This window comes from Acomys minous (genome assembly GCF_964271855.1).
Source record: "Acomys minous genome assembly, chromosome: 1".
In the NCBI taxonomy this organism is placed as follows: Eukaryota; Metazoa; Chordata; class Mammalia; order Rodentia; family Muridae; genus Acomys; species Acomys minous.
The window spans coordinates 107,835,794-107,857,498 of NC_140483.1; the positions used below are offsets into that span (position 1 = coordinate 107,835,794).

The 21,705-nt window shown below is 38.9% G+C and overlaps 1 protein-coding gene across 1 annotated transcript in view; it reads right to left on the reverse strand.

Annotated features, from left to right (window-relative positions):
* PREX2 (phosphatidylinositol-3,4,5-trisphosphate dependent Rac exchange factor 2) overlaps positions 1–21,705 on the reverse strand; it is a 291,433-nt gene that overhangs the window by 82,824 nt on the left and 186,904 nt on the right. The window contains exons 32-34 of the mRNA XM_084782996.1: positions 18,520–18,737; positions 14,722–14,824; positions 5,496–5,639 (exon numbers count right to left, since the gene is read on the reverse strand). Coding sequence (XP_084639122.1) covers positions 5,496–5,639; positions 14,722–14,824; positions 18,520–18,737 — 465 coding nt within the window. The remainder of the gene's footprint in view (positions 1–5,495; positions 5,640–14,721; positions 14,825–18,519; positions 18,738–21,705) is intronic.

The following is a 21,705-nucleotide window of genomic DNA, read 5'->3' on the forward strand; positions in this document are numbered from 1 at the left end:
CTGTACACAGATTAATATTCTACTTCTAATGACACTTGAAGAAAAGATTGGGTGGAAAGTATGTTGAGGGAAGTAAAGAAAAATGGCAGTGTTTACAGCAAAGTTATCCTTTAGAAAGAAATAAAGCACTCAAGGGTCTAGGTAAACTAAATTATTCTATGCACACAGGAAGACATTTTGTAAAGAATTAATGGTAGCAGCTTTTGCAGAAGCCCCCTCACTCTAGGAGTCAAGTAGAAACTCCCCCAAGAGACCAGCATTGAGAAGTTCTACATAAAGCCCACCAGCATCCAAAGACCAGCAAACAGATGCAGAACACCTACTAGGAAGGGATGTCACATCTTTCAATTCACTGAACTTCATGTGATGTCACATCAGCTCATGGTAGAACACAAGGTTGGGACCCCAGGTTGGCAGCAGAAAGGTCAGTGCATGCCATCTGGTGAGAGTTCAATTATAACTCTCAAAACATATGACACACTCCTAACCTGTAGCAACCACACAATGAAAACAGGACTTTACTGTGAAATATTCCCAATGTTATAATTTCTTTTAAAGTCATACTGCATTAGAGGAAGTCCGATTTCATTGACTTGTATCATTGTCAAAGGAGAAAAATGCATACAAAGACACAGGGATAGACAAACAAGAAAGGAAGGGGGTCATCAAAGAAAGGCAGAGCCTATAAAAAAAAAGCTGGCACTACCCAAGGGACACTGCAGACACTTGATAGCTATGAACTGATGGAAAACAGAGAAAGACCACTCCTAGGGTCTTCAGAGGAAGTGTGGATGCCTGATTTCAGACCGCAGCCTTATGAGACTGTGATAGAACGAATCTCAGATAACACAGTTTGCTATATCAGACTCAGGAAACTGGGCCATCCATTCTACTGACTCAATTTGGGACTCTCTTGCACTTCTTCTCTCTGCTTCTGTTGACTTAAAGATTCCTAAAGGAGATACTTTCCCTCAGAGATGAGTCTGATGTCCCACAGAAATGTAAGCCATCATTTCATCTCGGCTAGGGTTGCTGGGTAACAGCATCAGACAGCAAAACAAGGTTGGGCTACTGTAACCTTATGGGAAGAGGAAGCCAGGTCATCTGCTGAGGTCCTCTGGGGTCTTCCTTGCCTGAATGCTATGATAAGGATGTGAGGGCAGCTATGTTGTCTGAGGGAGGAAAGATTAGGAGCCCAAGTCCCCTCAGGATGATGGTCTGGTTGTGTCACACATCATCAACCAAGCTCAACAGAGGTGAAACTCAGAGAGAAACCTGTCTACACTCAGACTGGTGTCCATCTAAGGAGAAGGCAGAAATCTGTTAAAGCTTTAAAGTGACCTATAAGAGTAAGGGCTATAACTTGTCCCAGCAGCCAGGTCCTAATTGCTAACTCCTCTGAGGAAGGGAAGCCCATCTGGGTCCCACAGGAGCCTCTTGCAGTTATTACACGAAGATGAAATCCAAGGGACAAGGCACAGACTACAGAGGATGCTCCAACCACTGACAGGCAGATACCTTGTCAGGAGTAGCCAGTTCATTTTCTAGCTGCAGCCCTTCACCCTTCAGAACACCATCAACTTTGGGTGAAGACAACTCTGAGACAAAGTGATGCCTCTTTGTAGGGACAGCCTCTGTCTTAATGTTTATTAAGCGTGCAGAATGTTGTAGTTGCCCTTAATCTCTTACAGCTACAGCGACCCAGACCCTGGACATCTGAACATTTGTTAAATGAATTAGTACAATTAAACAAAGATTAACTAGATAATTGCGGCACTTCATAACCCAGGAAGACCAGTGGCTTCTTATCCTGGCGGAGTATAAAAACAACCTAGAAAACTGAGAAAATATCTTGGCATCTGTGCACGCTGCCCAAGTGATTCTGTCTTAATGGCTGCTTCTTGTGTGGGGCTAGGCATGGACACTGTATAAAACCTTTCTAAAATGACCTTGGGCAGTCACATTGACTACTGCTGAGAGTAAATAAGTCATGAAAACAAAAAGAGACATGAAAATAAGTCAGCGGAAGAGGGATCTGAGTATTAACTCTCTGTCTACTGTTTGATTGTCCTCACACTAAGAGTCCAGGAACTCATCCATATTAAAATGTGTAACCTATAAGAAAGCATGTGTATGTCAGTGGCAAAAGGGTATATTAATCTCATCTTTGCCTCCAAGCACAGTAGATGGTCTTTGTGCTAACTTTTCTGTCTGGCTAGCTCTGTGTGCCTTGTCTTGGAGATTAGTACCACTTTTATCTGCCTAGTTCCTGTTCTGAAGCTCTGGCTTCCTGCAGTACACATTCACCTTTGACCTTGCTTACTCCTTGCCCTTGAGAGGAAGAGAGCAATATCCTTTCTTTTGCTCCCATAGGCCACGCTGAGGGCTGACACTGAGGACTCCCTCAGGAGATTTACACATCCACAGGTTTTTTTCCTATTAAATAGCTAGTGAGAAGCTATGGACAATGGAAACTAAAACCCTTCACCCTGGGAAAGATTGAACATCATTCAATCACCAAACTGGGTAACTCTTTATTCGAAGTGAGTCTGGATCTCCCAGGCTTCTGTCAGAACACTGAGAGGTACTAATGATAGTACCTGGGAGCCTTACAATTACAGAGGCATTTGAACCCTTTAAAGAAACAACTGTATCATGGGCAGAATTTTAATGAAATCTAGCCATTTCCGGTCTGCTATGCTCTTCTATGACCTCGAAACCGGTCTAACACCACCCCTAACCCCATGACTTCTGTTTTTCAAGATAAGTTTTCTCTGGGTAGCCCTGGCTGCCCTGAACTTACTCTGGCCTCTAGCTCACAGATTCACCTGCCTCTGCCTCTGGAGTGCTGGGATTAATGGTGTGTCTCTCTTACGTTAACTAGTGTGAGGTATGAAAGCCAAATGTTTACTGTATGTTTTTAAATTACTTTTTAATGCAATAAATTTATTTTTCAATTGGCTTTTGCAAAAGTTATAAAATAAGGGTTACTTACAAGATAATCATTTCCCAACATACATTTGCAATGGGGTGTGGTTATTCAGTTATTGAAGGTGGTTGTGTCAGGAATGAAACATTTTTTTAAAAGAAATGGTTAGTGTCATCTGTCATATCATTCAGTAATGGATTCAAAGACAAAAATTTTTTGGATTTCTTTCTTTTTAAAATATATATTATTAATTTATTCATATTATATCTCAATTGTTACCCCATCTCTTGTATCCTCCCATTCCTCCCTCCCTCCCATTTTCTCCTTACTCCCCTCCCCTATGAATATGACTGAGGGGGACCTCCTCCCCCTGTATATGCTCATAGGATTTAAATTCTCTTCTTGGTAGCCTGCTATCCTTCCTCTGAGTGCCACCAGGCCTCCCCTTCCAGAGGACGTGGTCAAATATGGGGCACCAGAGTTCGTGTGAAAGTTAGATCCCTCTCTCCACTGAACTGTGGAGAATGTCCTGTCCGTTGGCTAGATCTGGGTAGGGGTTTGAAGTTTACTGCACATATTGTCCTTGGATGGTGCTATAGTTTGAGTTGGTGGGAATGCAAACTAGTACAGTCACTTTGGAAATCTATCTGGCGCTAAATCAAAAAACTGGGAATAGGGCTTCCTCAAGACCCAGATATTCCACTCCTTGGAATATACCCAGAAGATGCTCCAGCACACAACAAGAACATTTGCTCAACCATGTTCATAGCAGCCTTATTCATAATAGCCAGATCATGGATACAGCCTAAGTGTCCATCAGTAGAAGAATGGATAAATAAACTGTGGTATATTTACACTATGGAATACTACTCAGCTATTAAAAACAAGGAATTCCCAAAATTTGTGGACAAATGGATTGAACTAGAAATGATCACGAGTGAGTTAACCTAGAAGCAGAAAGATTTCAAATGGCATATACTCATTTATATCTGGACAAAAAATTTTTAAAGACAGAAATTAGGTTGGCAAGTCAGCTCATGGGCGAAAGGCACTTGCTACTCTCAATGTAAATTTGACTCCTAGGACCTACTTAAAGGTGGAAGGAGAAACTGGACACCATAAATTGTCGTGTGTGTGTGTGTGTGTGTGTGTGTGTGTGTGTGTGTGTGTGTGTGTGTGCCCCTCTTTCCCTCCCTCCCTCTCTCTCTATTTCATAATAAAAAATAAAAACAATAAAAGACAAAAAAAGGCCTTAAGAGCTGTAAGCCCACCTAAAGCTATAAAAATGAAGTCTGACCCAGCATTCTTCTCTGTCTCTTGCAACTCTGTGGAAGCTTCCATCATGTTTCAGGTTAGTCTCATATATTTCCAAAGATCTACTCTTGGTCATTGTTTCTTTTTCTTTTCTCTTTTCTTTCTTGCAGACTGTTGCCAGCACTGACCTTAACTATCACACACATCCAAAGAAAAAATGAAAATGCCCCCTAACAAGTCCTTGAAAATCACTGAAATACCCCTTGTTGTGTCAATTTGGAAACCTGAGGAAGAACAAGCTTTCTTTAAAAACCAGCAAGATTTCCACTTGCGACAAATCTGGTTTTCACATGCCTGATTATTCCTTAGTCCTATTGCTGGTTTTCTTTCTCTACTCTGATCTTCTTCATCAGACTAATAAAGACCCCAGTACATAAAGGTTGGTCTTGAAAATCCAAAAGGGACAAATTGGAGTTCTGCCGAAACTGCCATACTGTAGGCCTCTAGCACACTCATTTTATAAGGCAGAGGGTCACTCCTAAACCTGCAGGTATGTACCATAATGTGCATGTCTGGTCTCTTCTGGGTTTCCAGGAGCTTCTCTTGGAAATTCATGACAAGATTCTTCAATCTTATATTATTCTGAATTTCTTTTACTGCAGATGTCATTCACTGAATACTTACAGAAAAAAAAAATAGCAGGAATATTCATTTCCTCACAAAATTGATATATACAATAATAAAAAGCACTGATTTTTCCAGTTAGTGACATAAAAAACATTTAGTATTCATGTACATTTGTGAATATGCACATGGCATAAGCCAGAGTAAAAGTGTATGTAAGTTTAACTTGTTTTCAGACAGAGTCTTACTGTATAGCCCAAACTGGTCTCAAATTAACATATTTTCTGCCTCCACCTCCTTAATGCTGGGCTCTAGGCATACACCATCACACCCAGCAGAAACACACTAATATTGAACATTTTCTATGCCATGTAGAAGTGTAACCATTTGATTTTTTTGCCATACTTTTTAAAAAACAGTTCATTCAGCTTAATTTGCCCTCCCCCGCCTTTGAATTACTCATTGTGCTTCTCCCTCTTATAAAATGCTTCAATTGTATTTGATGAATATATTCAAACCAACCATTCTTAACAGACACTCATGGAAACAATTACATTAACTGAACACTATGAAAGATCTTTCAAATTAGTGGGAAAAATTCACCATTAACATTACATGTATTTAAAACATTAATAAAGGCCAAATAGGTAGTTTACACAGCCGAAGCCTAAAAAGGAAAACAGCTCACCTTGTGAAAAGAGAACAGGATGAATTTTAAACCCTCCTCCATTCTTCAGCCGTTGGGGAAGTTGCTCAAAATGGTAAGCATCAAGGTAGAAATAAACTTTCAGAGCCTGCCGGCTTCCTTCTACTTGGTATGTAAGAGGGACATCTGAAATGACATTAAACGCCATGTCATTCCCTGAAGTCAAGGATACAATATACAGTACATTTGGATCATATCAGTAATATGTTACATCTTTACCCCCTAAAAAATCTGAAATTTGGTGCAAAGTAATGTATGAAGAGCATTCCTGTATGTAAGACCCCTGAGGTATGTGAATGGCCAAGCCCCACCTTAAGATTGCTCTGATGGTGAGCCTACTCACCTTCCCCACAGACTAACTCCCATAAGATCCATTTCTAGCCCCTGGAGACACAGGTGGCAAAGCTCTTCCCGACAGGAAACAAAAGAGCCCATGATCAAGCCACAAAATCCCACCAATCCCAGGCCACGCTGGAAATCTGCATCCCTTCCCCCAACCCCTATATAAAGTCTATCTCCTGCTCAGGTCTTTGCTGCTTCTTGCTGTGCATAGGCAGCCACCCGCTTGTGTCTTTCCCATTAATGTCTTGTGAAAAGCTTATTGTACAGTGTGACCTTGTGGTGTTCCTTGGCTCCCGACTACCATGATAGCTTTCCCCTCAGAGCTATGACACTAACTCTGGGGAAACCTTTGCCCTCACATCTGTAACACTTACACTGTACATTTAGGCCCACATGACATATAAAGTGCTGTTCAGTAGAAGAGAATTAAATCAGAGTCTCACTGGCTAAAGGGATTGGCTTATTAGTGAGCTTAATATCAAATTCTGTAATGGAAACTTGGTTACACTTTGACATACCAGATGTCTCAGGAAACTAAATGAGGGTCTCTCAGGGTAGCTGTCTCATTCATATTTAGTCAAAATGAGTCCATGGGGTACATTCCTTAAGTAGTGTGTGAGAAATAGACTACATATCAACCACTTAAAAATGAACATGGGTTTTATAAGCTCTGTTCTCTGAGTATCAGATTAAAATGAACCATATTTGGTTGAGCTTGTGTTATAGTCACTAAAAATTATCTTTTCAAATTCTTGTAACTATTTACAAAAACCTTAAAATTAATGGCTTAAAAAAAAAATCAGCCAGCCTGAATGGCTGAATGCTGTGCGTATATTTGACAGTGCAACTGTAAATCCATTTTCTTTTACATGAATTGACAATATTTCTACCCCATTAAAAAATAATATAAAATCATTCTGAAAATACTCAAATTAGAACACACATACTAACCAGTTAAAAATGAAGTACAAAACATATCTGGTACTTAATATATCTTTCTGATTAAACATTAGCACTTCAAATTTGTTTCCTGAAATGAAACTGATAAAGAGTTCAAGTTGAAATGCCCTTTACCACACAGACAACAGGCTTCCTGTTGATGTATTTAATTATGTATCCTGGCAAAGGAGACACATTACTGATGTTCACTAGTCTTCTTTAATGCCACATCCTAGTGCCTATCCTGTTTCAGTAACTGTTTCATAGAGGCACATTAATGGTTTGATTTAGAAAATAAACAAATATTGGAGATTTAGAAGAATGTCTTTTTCATGATTGGGAAAAATATTTTATTTCTGGTTAAAAACCAGAACAACAACAACAACAAAAAAAAAAAAACCAGCATAACAAAACCCATCAAGCATAGCAGTTCACACCTGTACTAGAAGGTTGGGAGGTTCCAGCCTAATCTGGGCTACAGAGAAACAGATCAGGGGAGATGGGGAGAGATAGATATAGAGATAGATGAAGATAAAGAGGGAGAGACAGAAAGATAGAGGGGGACCAACAGAGACAGAAGGAAGAAAATATGGATTTATACCTACTAAATATTTATATATTTTACATTTTTATACCCGTCATATATGTCAATGTTTATTAAATTTTATGTATTTACTCATTGCCATTAATGTAACAAAATTGTGTAAGTGGATAATGCTATTGAAAGGATGGTAATGATGCCACAAAGAAACATATATTACAGGCTGATGCAATGTAAAGGAATTAAGGAGGTAAAATCTACTAAGAATGGGCAACATCTTGTTTACAGTAAAATATACTAAAAATATATACAAGATTCATGTGAGAAAAATAAAATTTCTGACACACACACAGAAAAACAAACTAGGAAACAAATAAATGGGAAGCTAACCTGTGTTCATGATTAGGAGGAGCCAATACTGTTAAGATGTTATTTATTCCTCATCTGATATACAGTTTTCATGCAATCTCTTAAAATTCCAAGGTATTCAGGAATATCAACAAAATTATTCCAAAGTTCACAAGACGAGGAAAAAGGATTGAGAACAACTAACATAGTGATAAAGAGAACAAGAGGAGGGAAGGATAGGGACTAACTTCAGGTATCACTCTATAGTTATAGAAATTAAGACAACAAGCTGATGAGCAAAGACTAGACAAGCTGATGAATGGAACTCCAGTCTAGAAACATTTGAACTATCACTCTGTAGTATGACTAGAAATCAGGGATGGAGATGCCTCCAGAAATTCTTTTATTGTGCAGGGTTGTTTTAGCTATTCTAAATTTTTCTTTTTTTCCATACGAAGTTGAGAATTGCTCTTTCACGGACTGTAAAGAATTGTGTTGTAATTTTGATGGGAATAGCTTTGAATCTGTAGATTGATTTTGGTAAGATGGCCATGTTGATCCTCCCAATCCATGAGCATGGGAGATCTTTCCATCTTCTGATATCTTCTTTAATTTCTTTTTTCAGACACTTGAAGTTCTTATGATACAGGCCATTCATTTGCTTGGTTAGAGATACACTAAGATACTTTATATTATTTGTGGCTGTTGTGAAGGCTGTTGTGTCCCTACTTTCTTTCTCAGCCTCTTTATTGCTTATATAAAAGATGGCTACTGATTTTGGAGTTAATTTTGTATCCAGCTACTTTGCTGAAGGTGTTTATGAACTGTAGGAATTCTCTGGTAGAATTTTGGGGTCCCTTATGTATACTATCATATCATCTGTGAATATTGATACTTTGATTTCTTCCTTTTCTGTCTGTATCCTTTAATTGTCTTATGCTCTGGATAAAACTTTAAGTACTACATTGAATAGCCTTGTCTTGTCCTTGATTTTGGTGAAATTGCTTTAAGTTTCTCTCCACTTAATTTGATGTTGGCTATTGGCTTGCTCTATAGTGCCTTTATTGTGTTTGGAATTCATTTTGTATCCCTGATATCTCTAAGATGTTTAACATTAAAGGGTGTTCGATTTTATCAAAGGCTTGGTTTGTGAACCCAATTTTTGACAAAGAAGCCAAAACTATACAATGGGAAAAACAAAGCATCTTTAACAAATGGTGTTAGTCTAAATGGATGTTTGCATGTAGAAGAATCTAAATAGATCTATATTTATCACCCTGCACAAACACAAGTCCAAATAGATCAAAGACTTCAACGTAAAACTGGATACACTAAATAAAATAGAAGAGAAAGTGGGAAATAACCTTGAATGCATTGGTACAGGACACAATTTCCTGAACAAAACACCAACAGTTCAGGTACTAAGATCAACAATTCGTAAATGGAACCTCATGAAACCAAAAAGCTTCTGTAAGGCAAAGGACACCATCAGTAAGACAAAATGGCAGCCTATAGATTTGGGAAAAGATCTTCACCAACCCTACATCCAACAAAGGGTATAAAGAACTCAAGAAATTAAACACCACCAAACCAAATAACCCAATTAGAAAATGAGGTACAGAGCTAAACAGAGATTTCTCAACAGAAGAATCTCCAATGGTTGAGAAGCACTTAAAGAAATATTTAATGTCCTTGGTCATCAAGGAAATGCAAATCAAAATGGCTCTGAGATTCCCTCTTACACCCATTAGAATGGTTAAGATCAAAAACTCAAGTGACAGCACTTGCTGGAGAGGATGTTGATCAAGGGGAACACATCTCCATTGCTGATGAAGTACAAACTTGTATAAGTATGCTAGAAATTGATCTAGTGGTTTCTCAGAAAATTGGGACTAGCTGTATCTCAAGACCCAGTTATATCATTTCCAAAAGATGCTCCAACATACAACAAGGACAGTTGCTCAACTATGTTCATAGCAACTTTATTCCAAATAGCTAGAAATTAGAAACAACCTAGATGTCCCCTCAACTGAAGAATGGGCAAAGAAAATGTGGTATATTTATAAAATGGAATACTATTCTATTGTTACAAATAAGAGCATCACAAAATTTGTAGGCAAATGATGGAACTAGAAAATAGCATTCTAAGTGAGGTAACCCAGACCCAGAAAGACATACATGGTATGTAGTCACTTATAAGTGGATATTAGTCATAAGGTACAGAATAGCCACCCTCTAATTCACAGACCCAAAGAAGCTTGTTACCCAAAGTAACAAAGAGGGCCCAAGGGAGGATGCTTGAATCTCACTCAGAAGGAGAAATAAAACAGGGAGGGAATTGAGTGGGCAGGGGTGGGGTGGGGTGGGGAACTGAGTGGGAAGGGTTAGAGGGGGGTTAGAGAATGGAAATGGGTGGGGAAGGGACACCTTTAGGACAAAGGGAGGGGGCATCTTCAGGACAAGTGGAGGCTCGTAGGAGTCTATTATTGTGACCCTAAATGAGACTCCTATCAGTGAGGGATATGGATTCTGTAGTGGCCACCTTCTATAGGCAGGGGGGACTTCCAGTGGAAGGAGGGGACACCAACCCACATACAAAACCAGTCAATGACTGGCTCAACTTGAGTCTCATGCCATGAAAGAGAGCTCATTACTGACACTTCTAACCATGTTCTTCTTTTCTTTCAGACAGGAGGCTATCATAACAGTCATCTGAGTGGCTTCACCTAGCAACTGATGAAAACAGAATCACAATCCCACAGCCAAACATTAGACAGAGCTCAGGGAATCTTATGGAAAAGGGGATAGAAGGAGAGGAAGAGCCAGAGAGGTCGATACCACAAGAATACCTACAAAATCAACTAACCTGGCCCATAAGAGACTGAACTACCAACCAGAGAGCATCCATAGGATGATTCTTTCCTGCCCTGCCATATATATGTAACAGATGTACAGCTTGGTCCTCATGTGGGACCTTTAACGGGGAAGAGAGGCTGTCTCTGATTCTGTTGCCTGTCTTTGAACCCCTTTCCCTAACTGGACAGCCTTGCCTAACCTCAATAGAAGAAGATACACCTAGTCTTACTTGATATATCAAGGAGGATTGATATCCATGGAAGGACCCCCTTCTCTGAGAAGAAAGGCAAAGAGGTATAAGGGGAGGACAGGGGAAAGGTTAGTGAGGGACTGAGAGGAGAGGGGGGAGGAGAAGTTCCAATCAGGAGGTTAATTATTTAATTAATTAATTTAAAGCATGTGAACTATTCCCATGTGAACTGCAAATTAATCATTGACAAAGGAACAAGGACAGCATGCTAAATTTTTCATGCACGGTATTTTTTTTTTTTTAACAACTGGGCATGTACATATAAAAAATAGTCTTAAAATAGTGCTTACATCCATTCTCAAGATTAACTCTAAGTAGGTAAAAACCTACATGGAAGGTTTGAAGCTGTATAAATCCTAGAAGACAGCACAGGGGGAAGCCAGATGACCATGGATGGTGCCATCGTAGGCACAGTTGATCATCTGGATTCTATAAGAATTCAACATTTGAGCTCTATGAAAGATGAGGCCAGTCCAACGTGAAGACAAGCATTCAACTAGAAGGAAATATCAGTGAGAGATCCATTTGATAAAGGACTGTCACTCGAAATACACATTGAATTCTGAAAACAAAATAAGGAGACTATGAAGCTGTTTTTGAACATGAGCAGCAGTATGGAATGGAAGCCCACTGCCTGTCAGAATTGAAAGGTCATCTTCTATGGAGAACACATTGATTTTGAGATAAATGTAAGTGACTGGCAGCTTGCCACTATCACTGTGTGAGGGCAAGTTGGGGAACATCCTAGGAAGACTCACCCTACAGAACAGTGGTGACAGTTATCATCCCTGCAGCTATGACACCAGACAAATGAATGGGATGAGTGAATTTGTACATTTTGATTTATATGCTGATAGGTCAGCCTGTTTGCATGGTCTCTCTAACCCTTTCAAAGTCTTTGTCTTCCTTCAGATCCACTTAAGAGCTACTTCTACAGGAAGCTTTCTCCTGCCAGCCTTGAAAAGGCCACATCATCCTCTTTTTGTGTGCATCTTTTATTTCTTTATGGCATGTATCTCTTCCTACCTCCATAGTTAACTCATTGTGTTTCATCTTGGCTGTCAACATCATGTCAGTACAGCAGACCATGTCTATTTCACCCAATATAATATCCATAGCTCCAGACACAATTCTTGGTCCATATGGAGACAGTGGGAGCTTTCAAGTGCTCATTCTTTTAACAGCTACTGTAATTATCAGATCATCATTATAAAGGAGATGTTATGTCATCACTTGCCAAAAAGGAAGTATAAGGGGATGGATTCAAATACTGATTGTAACCATGAACTGCATGTAACATTTGAGGATTTCAACACTTTATTTTATGAGAACCTCCCAACTCTGACTTGGGGAAAGCTAATGTTTTGGTTGACACTCTGATGGATGAGAATGAACCCAGGACTTGAACTCAGGTTCTAGGTCAAAGTGAATTTCTTTCCAGTTGACACATCCTCTCTGTATTTTTTCCTCTCCCCAGAGGCATACAGCTAATCCGTGTCTATACCAGTGATAGACTTTTTTAGCTATCCTGACGTATCTGCCTCTGCACAGGTAGAAAGCTGAAACTACTTGCCATAAACATTAACACACTCCAACTTTCTTATACCTCTTAAGTAAGATATGATGGATCTTGCATATCAACCCAGCTTTCACAGTGAGAACCCTCTCCTATCATCAGTTTGAAATTAATATTAGACCGTGGTCTACATCTTTAAAAAGAAAGCAGATCCCATATCCTGAAGAAATAAGGATGGATGCACATGCAGCTCTCTCCCTAGGAGATGCTTATGGTGTTACTGATCCTTATTCATGGTTCTAACTAGTATCTGGATCCTCCACACTCTTTGTCAACTACGCTATCCCACACTACCATGCATGATGTAAAACTTCCTGCCTACTGCCAAAACTTAGAAAGTCCAGATATTATCCGTTGTTCTGGAGATTCCTCTGAAGGCTCATCTGTCCTCCTCAAACCATTCTTGTCTTGGTGGCTCTATCCTTCTTCTTCTTCTTCTTCTTCTTCTTCTTCTTCTTCTTCTTCTTCTTCTTCTTCTTCTCCTTCTTCTTCTCACTGTACTTGGCTGACCTCACATATACTGTGTGAATGAGGCTTGCAAAAACTCACAGAAATCGACCTCTCTATGGTCTCCCTAGAGAACACTGGAGCTATAGGCACACCTGACTGAACTATCTTTAAATGAAGCTCCTCTTGGTTTCCCTTTAAGGCACAGGCTATGCTGTTTTAATGACACTATGTCCTTCTAATTAATGCTCTCCCACTCAAGGCTCGTTCATGGTCTCCAGGCTCTTTCTCCTAATACACCTCATTCCTGAAAGGCTTATGTGTCAACTCCTTTCCCAAACCCACAATGGCTGCTCTTTCTTTGTTATGATATTTAACGTGGAACCATGAGGCACTGAAATTGGCACTTCAAAAGTTTCAGAAGTCCAAGTTATGCTCCAGTGAGATGCATTAAGAACACCACTAAATACCACCACCATGATTGCTTTCTCACGGGCACAGATGTATTTGAATCCTACCTTTCCTTATGTGGTCACAATTAGCTTTAATGTCCAACACATCAATGTCTCTTACTGTGGATAAGAAACTCACTCACAGAGCAGCTTACTCATCTGTCAAAAATATGTCATTCTGAAACCACAGAGGACAATGAATGCTCATAGGATCTTAGAGCTCCTCAAGCAGCATTTTAAAAAAATTCTCAATGCTTCCATAAATTAAGAGAAACAATTCCGGTATTGTTTTTAGTATTACCATCGCCACAGATCCCCTCAAGTAAAGGTCACTGTGATTTCTCAGTTGCGTCACTCAAAAGCTTCCCAAGTGGTCTGTTGGTGGACTTCTTCCTTGTCCTCAGAATGGTCTATGTAACACTACAGCCAGAGGCATCATTTCGGATATGTAAAGCAGGTCCTGTTGTTCATCTGGCAAACAGGAGTGTGGCCATATCTCAATGGCAGGAAGCCTCACATGGTCCTATCTTCTATCTGCTCTCATACTCTGTTCTCTTCTATTGCTCTACCATAACCAAGAAGGCTGGCATGCTGCTCTGAGAACACGCCCCACCTTCTCCGGCCTGTGAGTTAAAGTCTGACAGAATCTTCCTCCAACATCTGTGTGACTCTCCCTCAGCCCCTTCAAAGCCCTGCTCTCCTAGACCAGATGCCATCCCGATCCTATGAGCAGAACCTTTTACCCTGTTCCTTCATCTTTGTATTTTAAACAATTTTGTTGTTACTTTTAACTCCACAGCAAATTAATTTGTTTTTCTGATGTGTTGTCTCCTTTCCTCACTTCAATTTATAATCCATGGAAGGCACCATCTGTTCAGTACTCCTTTGAACCTGATACCCAGAATAGTGCTGGCAAGAAGTAAGCATGCAAATGAAGTTTTGGATGAGGAAAATAAAAGGATCATTACCATTATTTCCTCAAATTGTGGATTTGAAGTGTGCCCTTATTGAGTTTCTATGTATCCTAGTAGCTGTTGAGAAAGTAAAGAAGAACTAATCCCATCTCTGAAGACTCTTATATCTTCTATTACAATACCTAGGACCCACACACTTGTGAAAAACAGAAGGCACATAAAACTGTTTTTAAAAAATAAACTGGAGATTTCTTGGACTCATAGACATTTTCTTCTTAAACATTTATGACAAGGTTGAAATAGTAGAAAAGTCGCAGAAATTGCAAAATCTTAAAGACATGAAAATTAATCCATGGGTTCAACACTTAACAAGGACTGTTACTCAACAATGAATCCTAACATACAGCCTTTATCAGCATTGACGTTGTGAAGTAGCTATGTCAAAGAGACCTTTTTCAGTCATCCAACTTATATGACTACGAGCAAATGAAATGATGTTAATATCCGCTAGCAGAAACTTTCTATACACCCGTAGTTACCCACTTGCTACTAGCGGCTCCTCTTCTGATGGTTTGAAGAAAAAGGAAACTTTTTCCAAATCCAATAGGGCAACCAGTGTGTCCTCTAGCATGGCTTGTTCATCTTTCTACAATAAAGGAAAAAATCTGTAAGATAACACTGTAAGGCGCTGTCAGATCCCACAGTACAATGTCAATGCAAACCCAAATCACCGGACTTTTGTTTCATAGAAACCACTAGTGTCAACATATCCCTGAGAACTCCCTGTCCAAAATGAAACAAAGAAGCCCTGCATCATGACATGTTCCTTGTGTGGCTTTATAGTTTTCTGTTTTTGTATTTTATTAATATTTATATGAATATATACACAATTTTCAGTCTAGCATGTAGATAGACTCTAATTATACTGACCTTGTTTACAAATAACCTACGCTTTTTGCTTTTTGCTTCTAAAATCTCATAAAGTGAGATCTAAGTAGCAAAAAAAATCTTAATTTTAAGTTAAATGCTACATTAAATCACAGCCATCCTGTTTTTACAATTTATTTGTTGTTCAATTAGTGCCTATTAGAACTATGAAGAAAGCAATCTCCATGTATAGATATATTTGTCTCCCAAGGAGCTTACATACAAATATAATTCTCACATTACCATCTTTGTGAGGTCCTTAGTCTAGAATAGGAATAGGAATGCACTTGTCTCTATAATGAGATTTTTCCATGCATACAATAACAGTTCCTTAAAAGCTCTTCTGCTACGCTTCTCCTGATTCAACATACAGTAAGCTCTGGGCAGCTTGTGGAAGTGTAAGAATCATGTTGGGCTTGCTTGAAAGAGTAAGTCATGTTATTAAGAAAACAAGTGCTACATTAAGAGATAACTTCTAAACTGCTACGTGTACAAGTAATTACATTATCATACGGAACCTAAGTGCTGTAGAGAATGCAGCAACTGTTCATAAGAAGGCCAGAAACGAGCACCAGGAAGACAGGGTCTCTGAGCTATGCACTTGAGATAAATGTGAGTGTGTGCACACGCATGGAAAGCTAGAGGATGGTGCCGGGTGTTCTCTCTCCCTCTTTTCACCTTTCAGACAGGGCCTCTTATTAAATTAGGTCCTAGGCCAATCAGCAAGTTCTAGGGACCCTCCTTCCCCTCGCTCCCCACCGCAGAATTGGAGCTGCAGAAATTCAAGGAGGCATGCGCAGTATGGTGGTTGTTGTTTTGTGAAACGTGGCTGCTGAGGGTTCAAACTCGCGTCCTAATGCACATACAAGACCTTGTACCCATTGAGCCATCTCCCGTGGCTCCTGAACTCCTTTTGAAGTGTTCAGAAAGGTGCCTGGTACCTGGAAGTTTATGGCAGGACTGAAAAAGAATCCTTTTTTATCGTCAAGGAATAGAGTTAAGAGAAAAGTTCCTAAATATAAACTGTTCAGTCTGTATGATGCTCTTCGTATGCACATTTTTCAGGCCTTTATGTTCTTTTTTATTAATTTATTCATATTGCATCTCAATGGTTATCCACTCCCTTGTATCCTCCCATTCCTCTCTCCCTCCCATTTTCCCTTTACTCCCCTCCCCTATGTCTGTGACTGAGGGGGACTTCTTCCCCCTGTATATGGTCATAGGGTATCAAGTCTCTTCTTGGTAGCCTGCTATCCTTCCTCTATGTTCTTAATACAGAGGTTTCCTTGAATTTTTTCCAGTAAACTCTGATAGAAAAATCAGTTATTGAAGTAAACTTAAAGATGTCACAATGACATATTTTAAGAAGAGCACAGTTTCATTGAGATACATAACTCACAGAGTATGGAATTCACCTAGTCAAAATACACAGTTGTAGTCTTTATTGTATGGAGAGCTGATATGCTTCTGTAGTCCTCTAATTTTAGAATATTTTCATAACCCCCAAAAGAAACTGAGCATCAGTAAGCACTCTCCCTGGGGCATCTACCCATATTTTTATCTCCAGGCACTTAGATGTCTACTTTGATCTCAGACATGTACCCACTCAGCATGTGTTGTCACAATGTGAACAGTCTGTGCTTTTTTTTTTTTAACCAGGCAAGTTTCCTGAGGACTGTGCTTCCAAGATTAATGCATAGTTCAACTCTCATCAATACTACAGATTGTCTATGCCCAAATAAGATTTTATTAGAATGAAATACAGCATTTTACTTATCTAGTCATTGATGACAGTCTTTACATATTTTGAATTACACTGATAGGACTATTTGTCACAAGTTCTGGAGTGAATAGAAGTTTGGGGTTCCCTTAGGTATTACCTAAGTACAAGAATCGGGAATACAGGAACTGTGTTCAAGGTCTTGAAGAACTGCTGATCTGTTTTCCAAGGCAGTTTCGTGATATTATATTCCCATGATTCATTTATAAGGATTATAAATTCTACAGATCCTCTCTAACACTTGTTATTGCAGCAGGTTCATTCCTTGTGCTCTGAGTTTCATTTCTCTAATGGTGGCTGATACTGCTTATCTGTCATGTGTTTAATGGCCATTTGTTCATCTTCTAGACCAGTATGTATTCAAATCCTTTTCCCACTTTTAAATTAGGCCTTTTTTTGTTACTTTTGAGTTTTGAAAGCTCCTTATACATTCTAATCTTTACAATTTATTGCCTCTATGATTTCTAAACATCTTCTCCTAATCTTGGAAGCTTCAAACAAGATTAAGCTTAAAGTCAAAGCAGCAGCAATTGATTAGATATCAGAAACTTTAAATAAAGAGAATAGAATAGAAATGAAATCGCTCTCACACATTCATTCATTCAAACAATGAATACTGTTACTATGTTAGGAAGTTACATGATTATCATACATGATTTACAATGGGTATGCTACGGTTTTTGTTTTTAAACACTTTATCTAAAGTGTCTGACTTTAAATCAACCAAGTAAGCAATTTATTGCCTACATGGAGTGCATAACATCTTCTCTAAAGAATCTAAGACTCTAAAGAATCTTTATCTCTTAACCATTCTGAGATGGATGTCTTTACCTTGTAATTACAGAGTCTTCTATGAATTGCTGTACAGCAATCACTTCTCTCTTCCACAGTAAAAAAAGTGCTATTTCAATAGATCAACTCATCTATATTTGGTTTTAAACTATGCTACTTGGTAGCTACATTTTGTATTTGTAATTTAACAAATGAGACAGGCTCTCATGCTCAAAATCAGAATTCCCTTTAGTGAGTCCTCAAAATGTTTATGCAAATAAAAGTGGACATTTGTGCATTAGGACATCACAAAAAACTACAGAAAGCCTATGTGGAAAACTATGAAGTTCTCCATATTTCAAATATTTCAAGATACTTTTTCATCTTTATCAATGCATAGGCATGGCATTTTTCTACTGTGGAAGCTACAGTGTTCTTACTGTCAATGGAAAACAGTCATTCAAAGGAAGAATTAAGATTCTTTAGCACATACAGATTTTAAGCAGATTGCCAGACAGTAGCTGCTCCTTGAAGCATGCCCCAGATTACCCGAGGCATTGGAAGCTCTGAGATCACAGAAGTTGTTATTTCTGGACTGAATGGGTTTAGAAGACTCCTCTTTCTCTCATGATGATTTCCCATTGTGCTTAAGAATCTAAAAATTACTAACAATACAAAATATATTCTACATCTTTATTAAAGCTTAAATGATCACAGGGGAAAAAATCTCTTTAAAGCAGTGAAGACTGTGGAAACAGTGAAGACGATAATGAGGGAGAAATGGTCAACTGCTTCATATTTGGTAACATATGACCACGTAGGCTCTAGTTGACACAGGCAATGGGTGTCACAAGATTCCTTACCAAGTTTGGTGACAGAAGTGACTGGAAGTGAAAAAGAACACCTGCATTTGCAATCTGGTCCAGCCACCTTCTGCTGGCCTCCCAGGTCTCCATTTCATTTTCCTTGCTGTTGTCAAACATCTGGTTTAAGGCAGCCATGAGCTGCTCAGAGAAGGCACAGACAGTGGCCACAAGACTTTGGCAGAAAACCATGTCTCTTCGGAGCTGCGTTTCACTATCTGCAATTGAAAGGGATACAGAGGAATCTTTATTGAAATAGATGGGTGTAATGGCACGTGTTTTCAATCCCAGCGTGATCTCTGTGAGTTTGTGGCCAGCCTGGCTTATATGGTGAGTTCCAGGGTAGCAGGAATACGTAGTGAGACCCTGTCTGAAAAAAAAAAAAACAATGCAAAAGAAAAAATGTTTCCGAGACTATCACCAGCAGGGCATGATAACCGCAATGGTGCGGTAGTGGCACACACGCTCTTGCACTAACCAACAGCTCTCTGTTTGGATTTAAGACCCACTCAGGATGAAAGAAGCCCTGTTGATACTAGGAACCTAGCCAAGAACCTAGCGCTAGTGAATCCATGGGTCCTGGAGAAGACTGTAAACTGCTACTTTACTAAACTGGCATAATCCCTAACTACAATCTAAAAAAAACTTTAGGACCTCAGATAAATGTAGTTAGTAGTTAAGGACACTTCTCTTTGAAACAGATGAGAGACCACTACAGAAATTTACAACCAATCAAAATGTAGAGTTGTGGAGCCCAGTCCCAAAAGATACATGTACAAAACACTCCTGTACAGAAGGCTCAGGATACAGTGTTGAAGAGGGGATAGAAATATTGTAAAAGCCAGAGGATCCGAGAGTTTGCTATGAAAGTGTGTCTTCTAGTAACATCAGACAATACACTCACCAAGTGTCATCAACATGACTGTCTAAACATGACCTGTACAAGGTTATCAATAATGCACATGTCATAACAGATGAGGAATGCCCATGAGGCCTCCACAGATAACTACAGACAACTAAAGAACGCTGACAATGGGAGAAATAATCTTCCCCAGGAAGGAACACACCAATTGCCTACCCTAAAACATGCATACAAGTAACATTATACAAATTGAGTAAGTTTCATTTATGCATTCAAGAATATATATGCATATATCTATACATATATGTACGTAACAACAACTAATGAAAAAAGAGTCCATGAATCTGAAAAAGAGTAAGGATGAATAAATAAAAAGATTTGGAGGGAGAAAAGGCAAGGGGAAAAATAATGTAATTATAGCCTCAAAACACGTTGCAAAGAATGAAAACCATTTTTAAAAAACAGATCTCTAATTGCGTTTTTCTACATGTAGACATCCAGTTAGATCAGCACCATTTGTTGAAGATGCTATTGTTTTTCCATTGAATAGATTTGGCTTCTTTGTCAAAAATCAAGTGACCAAATGTGTGTGGTTTCATCTTTGGGTCTTCAATTCGATTCCATTGATCCACCAGCCTATTGCTGTGCCAGTAACATGCTGTTTTAATTACTGTTGCTCTATAGTACAGCTTTAGATGGGCTACGGAGATTCCTCCAGAGGGTTTTTTATTATATAGGGTTGTTTTTGCTATTCTGGGCTTTTGTTTCTCCATATGAAGTTGAGAATTGACCTTTCAATGTCTTCAAAATATTTTGTAGGTATTTTGATAGGGATTGCATTGAATCTGTAAATTGCTTTTGGTGAGATGGCCATTTTTATTATGTTAATTCTCCCAGTCCACGAACAAGGAAGATCCCTCCATCTTCTGATGTCATGTTCAATCTCTTTCTTCAGAGATTTAAAGTTTTTTTCAAATAAGTCCTTCACTTGCTTCGTTAGAGTTACTCCTAGATATTTTATATTGTTTGTGTGGCTATGTGTAGCCTTGGCTGCCCTGGAATTTGCTATGTAGAGCAGGCTGGCCTTGAACTAACAAAAATCCACCTGCCTCTGCTTCACAAGTGTTAGGATTAAAGGCATATGCCACCACACCAATCTTGAAAATGAATCATTAAGCATTCACCAAGGCTAGTATTTACTTTTTTGCTTAACTTGAGCAGAAAGGGTGAATTCGAGTTAAACAACAAATTTTTAAAAATATGCTTTTCATTGAGGTTTATACATTAAAATATATCTGGAATATTAAAAGAAGTCTCAGTGGGTGGGGCAGGTGCTGTGAGATGCTGTGTCCTGGACATGCCATGGCTGTTGCACACAGGAGACTCACAGGAATTGTGAGTACATAGCTAAGACCTGTAAAAAATTAGTCCAGGCCAAGCTTCAGGCATGGATGGAGGAGGAAACGCTCTTCATGCCCCATGGGGAGCTGAGCAGCTGTGTCTGCTGATGGCTGTTGGGGCTGAGAAAGGCACATTTTTTAGGAGTGTGCCACCAGCACATTCTCTGTGCCCTAGTGGATGACCCTGGGCTCATATCCATATGGACAGCACTAATAGTGGGATAATAATAATAATAATAATAATAATGATGATGATGATGATGATGATGACATGAACTTGGGCAGGAGATATAATCAGTCCTGGGGTAGCTGAAATAAGGGAATGAAGGATGTATATGATCAAGATGCATTAGGCATAAAAATTATAATTAAAGTTTTTTATTTGCATTGTGATTCTATTTTGCAATCATCAATATATTTTATAAAAACTTGATAAAATAGAAGCTTTTATTTATATTTTTATCTTATATGACCTAATTTGTATTTACTAAAAAGATTCAAAGTCTAACTGTAGCATTTATGCTGGCAAACAATACTGCTAATATTTTTTAAATAACCACCTTTGAAACCCACCCAAATATTAATGCAGGTGGAGAAAGAATATTTGCTAGCCAACTACTTGCTCTAGTAACCAAATCTACACCTTATGAAATAAATCATTCATTTTTCTGAGTAGTAAATGTATCTACATTTATAAGGCTAGGGATTCCTATATTTCCCCTGACATACTAAGGCATTTAATTTTAGCATAAGGTGATTTCATTAAGCTTTGTAGAAGTACTTTCCAACAGCCAAGCAAATTCTGTTGAACCAACTTGGAGCGTGTTTTGATGTGGCCTGCCTCTCCTGGGCTTGTTCCTAAAGGAAGATGGTGGAAACCCAGACTCATTGGTCATCAGCACCAACTCCTGCCTTCTGGCCCTA